Consider the following 5,898-nt stretch of genomic DNA (forward strand, 5'->3'; position numbering starts at 1 on the left):
ATATCTACTATAACATAATCAAATATTTGCAATTTATTTGTTGTTTGTGAAACGATTTATTCAATCTAAATATATGACTCAATTTTAATCACCCCTCAATGTTGTTATCGTTAGCTAAAACTATTTTCAGTTGAAATAAACTTCATATTGAAAAAGCTGAAATAAAATATATTATAACTATCAGATGAAAACAACAGTTAGAAAAAGTTGAAGTCGAAGTACTAAAATTATTGAACTACAACAGAAATAAAAAATAAATAAATAGAAAAAAGTTAATTAAACTAAAATTTAAATGAAATAATTAAAGCTCATTTAAAATATTAATAAATGCTATAATTGTTTATAATTTTTTTTACTAAAATAGCCCTGATCACCCTCAATGCACCTCTCGCTTTTGGCAGCCAGATGGTGTAGTTATGGCGTCTACCACTTGACGTGCAAACCAGCCAAACCTTTATATCTTTATATCAAACAATCACACGACGAACATCTGCTCTGAACTATGCAAACTAAATTAATTTCAACAATGTTTCTCTCCCTTTCACCATCTGTACCGTCTGCAGCTCCACTCTCTCTCGCAGGTTCAGTGTCAGGCTCCCTGCAGTCCGTCTGTGAGCCGGCAGCAGCAGTACCAGCAGCAGGTCCAGCTCCAGTTCCAGCAGCTGGCACAGCTCGCCGCGCAGGCCCAGGCCCACATCGGCACCTCCGCAGCCCCGGCCCAGCGAGACGGCAAGCTCCTGGAGGTGATCGAGAGAAAGCGCTGCCTGTGTAAGGAGATTAAGGCTCATCGCCGGCCGGATAAGAGCTTATGTAAGCAGGACAGTATGCCTATTTTACCCAGCTGGAGGAGAACGCCGGAGCCCCGCAAGACTGGAACGCCGCCCTGCCAGAGGACGCAGGCTGTGGTGTGGGACACGGCTATCTGACCAAGGTAGAGAGAGGAGAAAGGGTAGGGAATATGAAAGTCATGACTGATAGAGACAGGGGAAGTGGAAATCCTTTCTTTCTTTTTTTCTTTTTGGTGTAAAAAGACAAAATGGGAATTTCGCGAGAAATGAGAGAAGTGGCCTTTGAGTGAAGAGATTAAAATAAAAGTGGAAAAACAAAGTGAGAGCATTTTGCCAAGAGAGAATAGCATGATTTAGATTAAATCTCTCTGTAGAAGCAGGAGAAAACGTGTTCACACAGTGTTTATGTGCCATATAGATGCAGCAGCCAACACACACACATTGGAGTCTGAACTCTCTCTGAGCTGCTGCAAATATAACCTGTGCTGCTGAGTTTACAACCCTTTTTGAAACGCACTGGAAACCTTTGGAGCATCGCAACGTTCGTACTCAAAATATAATCCATCAGCGAGGAGAATAGACATGCATTTTCCTCCAAGGATCGAAGAAATTATCAAAACTTGATGCGTTAAGAGTGAAGAGACGCTGAAAGATAATAGTGGGGCTTTTCCTCATATCATAAACTCTCTGTGACTTTGGACTTGTGTGTTTTTACTGACCAGATGTACTCGGATATGCTGCTGTTTCCTGGGCATCCACTAGACTGATGTTTTTTTACATTCCAGAAGAGTGTGAGTGTGAGTGTGTGTGTGTGTGTGTGTGTGTGTGTGTGTGTGTGTGTGTGTGTGTGTGTGTGTGTGTGTGTGTGTGTGTGTGTGTGTGTGTGTGTGTGTGTGTCATGGTGAACTTTGTAGATGTATCTTTGCATCAGAGGTGTGTGAGGTTGGATGTAGAACAGTGACGAGAGGAAATTCAGACACAGAGAACAAAATTTAAAAGAATACAGGGAAACGTCAATAAAACAAAATTCGACATACTGTATGTATACACAGAAAAAAGTCAAACTCTTGCTTACACATTCAGACACGATGATGGAAACAATGATGAAGGTCTGTGTGGTACCGTCGTAGATTGTAGAAGAGATCCATTTTAAGTCTACTGCCTATTGATTGAGTGCCAATTTGCTGACTGCAGTGATACGCGTGTCTCTGAATCTTGAGAGAATAAGAAAAGCTGGTCAGCAGAAGTTACGTGACTTTTGTAGCAATATTCGTTAAAGCAGGAAACTGATCATTTGCCCCAGTCCAATACAAAATCATGATGGAGAAAAAAAGATAACCAATAACACTTAGGTCAGATCGCATTGCATTATTTTGCAAGGGCAAATCAACTGTTGAAATTCACTTGATGAAACTAGCGACCAGTAAGATCACCGGATGAGCTTCATTACAAAAACCATCATAGGAAAGAGAGTGAGGACCAATGCACAGGCTGCTTTAACACAAGGTGTCATTGTATTCACCTAAAAACTACCATATTTATGCATCTGTTTACATTTAATCTGTATCTGAGCATATGCAGAGCTAACATCCAACTGTATTTTTCAGTCCTTTTGGCAGAATAGTCTCATGTGTCAATCAACTGGGGTTTGATAAGATAGAGTGACATATATAAAAGGTCTTTGTCAGTTGTATCTTAAGTACATTAAGATTGAGCAATCCAGTCACTCTGTCTCTTAGAGAATAAAACAACAAAAACACAACTTTCCACACTGTCCAGTGCTCATGCACACATGCATATACACACAAACGCACACACTCGCAGCGCCTTATTGGGAAAAATGAACATGCAGGGGCGCTCCTCAGACCGATGTTGGAACTTTCCGCACAAAACAAAGCGACCCACATGATATCGAGATTAAACAAGAAAAAAATACACAAGTGTTAAAATCTGTAAAATAAACATGTACAACTGTATTGATTATGTAGCAATTATTTCCACTTTCATACTTGTAATCAATAAATATATTGTAGCATATAATGTATAAAAGTACAAGGTGTTTAATTGTTTTATAAAGAAATTTAGTAGTTTTATCTGTGGCTACCTGTCTACACTGTACTGAATGGACCGCTGAAAGGCGAACCCTTTCTACTAAAGGCGCAGTCTCAGACACTCACACACACACCAATGTTTTTACAGCTAGTGTCATGCAAGTCCCTTTAAGCAACTTAAGTCTGATCTCATTCATACCCCACCTGGCTCGTTGGAATATCAGTTGGATATTTTTGAAGTACTTCTGCTGCTATATTGAATTTCTACTTTTGCTTACATATCCCTCACTGCTGTTGTTTCATTTCTCTTGTTCGTTTTTTTTGAGTGCTCTATGATTTTTGTTTTGTTTTGTTTTGTTTTGTTTTTTGGGGGAGAACATGCAATGGAGTTTTGGGGAGGTGGATCCTTTTGTAACTGTTGGCAATTGAACGTTTCTCAGTTGTTGTTGTTGTGGTTGTATTTAAAAGTTGTTGTTATTTTTTGAATAGTTAACAGCACCAACCTGTACAGTTCTCACCCTGGCAACACTACTGTAAATGTGATGGCAATGTTGCAGTGATGTTGCCAAGGGTTTGACATGCTGTCACCACGACACCGGGGTTTCACTGCACCATGTCTTTATCAAACAGTACGGAGGACCACAGTAGAGGAGGGCTGGTGCAATGCATGCTGGGAATTCTTGACAGATTCCCTTAAAGATTCAGTTCAAGGTTGGGCTGCGTCCCAGTCTTTATAAATTGTGCCCAGTTTGTACTTCAGATATACTAAATAATCACCTAGTGGCAATTTATTAAGATGAAAAGGGTAACTTAAGTATTATTGGGTAAACTAGTTTACAGAAACTGTCGGCTTTGCGTGTCTACATAAACGGTGGCCATATTATGAGTGCCATAATATATTGGTATGGTAAGATACGGTGTACCTTGGAAATCACTGTAGTGCTATATTTGCATTGATATCGTCATGAAATAAATTTTATATGATGAACATAGCATCATGTGTGCGAGTAACAGTGTGTGTGTGTGTGTGTGTGTGTGTGTGTGTGTGTGTGTGTGTGTGTGTGTGTGTGTGTGTGTGTGTGTGTGTGTGTGTGTGTGTGTGTGTGTGTGTGTGTGTGTGAGAGAGAGAGAGAGAGTAAAAGAAACTGTTGAAACCCACATGGCTTTAATATCTTCTTGTCCTGCAGTCTACTCATGATACGATCAATTGGATATCTGCTATCACAGTCTGATGTGCTAATGTTTTTATTCATTCATTCACTCTCTCTTCATCCTGACCTTCTAGGCTTGTTGTTTCAGCATCCAGTTTCACTGTGGGCAGTTGTTCCTTACTCAAGTGTCAGCATCATGAATACAAGGTGCTGTAACAACAACAGTCTGTTGCAGAAATGTGTGGACTTGCTGTTCACTGATGCCCTGTATCAAAGATGCAGCTCTCATACAACGGTCTCCTGTGTAAGATATTGTTGGTCCTGATCTGTCATCTGTCTCCTGAACTTCATTACATACGTTGTATGACTTTTTTTGATATAACAGATGTATCAAGAGTGCAAGATTTAGACTTCTGAAGCTGGACTTCTGAAGTATTGAATTTATACGTAATGTGTTGCTGTCCAAAGCATCAGAAATATTAAGTAGCCAATATAGTTAGATAAAAAGAATGCTTGGCCACTTCCCAGGACTTTTTTTGTTTCCCTGCATTAGGAAAAATGGTACTGCTTAATTGGTACTGCACTGTAAAATTGGGATGTTTGTAGAACTAAAAAAAAAAAATGAAACCAAGAGTTTGAATGTTTGGTCACACTTTAGATTAGGGTTCAATTCTCACTATTAACTACGACTTTTGCCTTAATAAACTCCTAATAACTGCTTATTAGTAGTTAGTAAGGTAGTTGTTAAGTTTAGGTATTGGGTAAGATTAAGGGATGTAGAATAAGGTCATGCAGAATAAGGCATTAATATGTGCTTTATAAGCATTAGTAAACAGCCAATATCCTATTAAAATACATGCTAATAAGCAACTAGTTATTAGTGAGAATTGGACCCTAATTTTTTATTACATATTATTCATATATAATTCATTATTTTAAAATAAATCTCTTACTGAACGTAAAATGTCAAATTGCCATTAATCTGCTATCATATTAAAAATGAATTCTTGACATCAAGACAAGGTTTTGAACATGATGAAATCAATGGCAATGTAAATAAAACTTGCAAGTAGCCAAGCAATGTAACCCTTGCTTCGGAACCACATGCTAATATACCACTCTTACTGCTATTACAATATCTTTCTATGACAGAAATAGTTGGGGTAGTATGCGATTCTGAATCCACACATAGACTATTTAAGTATTAATGCCCCAGTGCATGCTGGGAATATGGCAAATAAGATTTAAACAAAAAATTTGTTTTAATGTAGCACTGTCTGAACTAAAATAATTCATTGATCCAGTTGTATCTATCTGTAATGCCAATTGACAGTCAGAGTAGTATCTACGTTAATCAAGTACATCTTTAGTTATTTATTTTCAGTACCATTTACTTAATCTAAGATTATGTTTTTACAGTGCATTTGATAATCTGAGGCCTTTGGGAGTGCAGTGCGCATCCTGAGAGGAGTTTTTCCTGACTTCACCTGAGACTTCCCATTGCAGGGCACAAGAAGAGTGTCTCCTTGGCAATGGCCACATGAGATACTGTCAGCTGAAAGATGCCCCCACAAGTCTCTGCCATCACAGCCTTTACAATTTGTCACTTTGCTGAGGGGGTGGGGCTAAGTGCGCCGCATAGCGTTGCTATTGGCCAAGACGTGACTTGAGTTTTGCCCAGGGATGGCAATTTTTCTTTTTTTTTCTTCTTCTTTTTTTCAGGCAGAGCTTGTCCTACTGCAGTATAGGCACATTAGTGCTGCACTGCTCGCTCTCGCTCTCTCTCTCTCGCGCTCTCTCTCTCTCTGTCTCTCTCTCGCGCTCTCTCTCTCTCTCTCGCTCTCTCTCTCTCTCTCTCTCTCGCTCTCTCTCTCTCTGCGGAATGCGCACTGCACTTTTGGGTGGGCA

The 5,898-nt window shown here is 39.4% G+C and overlaps 1 protein-coding gene across 1 annotated transcript in view; it reads left to right on the forward strand.

Moving 5' to 3' along the window:
- The window catches only part of nyap1 (neuronal tyrosine phosphorylated phosphoinositide-3-kinase adaptor 1), a 34,120-nt gene extending 30,153 nt beyond the window's left edge, over positions 1–3,967 (forward strand). The window contains exon 7 of the mRNA XM_082168699.1: positions 564–3,967. Coding sequence (XP_082024825.1) covers positions 564–926 — 363 coding nt within the window. The 3' untranslated portion in view covers positions 927–3,967. The remainder of the gene's footprint in view (positions 1–563) is intronic.
- Positions 3,968–5,898: the final 1,931 nt, after the last annotated feature.

Source organism: Leuciscus leuciscus (genome assembly GCF_965113295.1).
Source record: "Leuciscus leuciscus genome assembly, chromosome: 5".
Taxonomy (NCBI): Eukaryota; Metazoa; Chordata; class Actinopteri; order Cypriniformes; family Leuciscidae; genus Leuciscus; species Leuciscus leuciscus.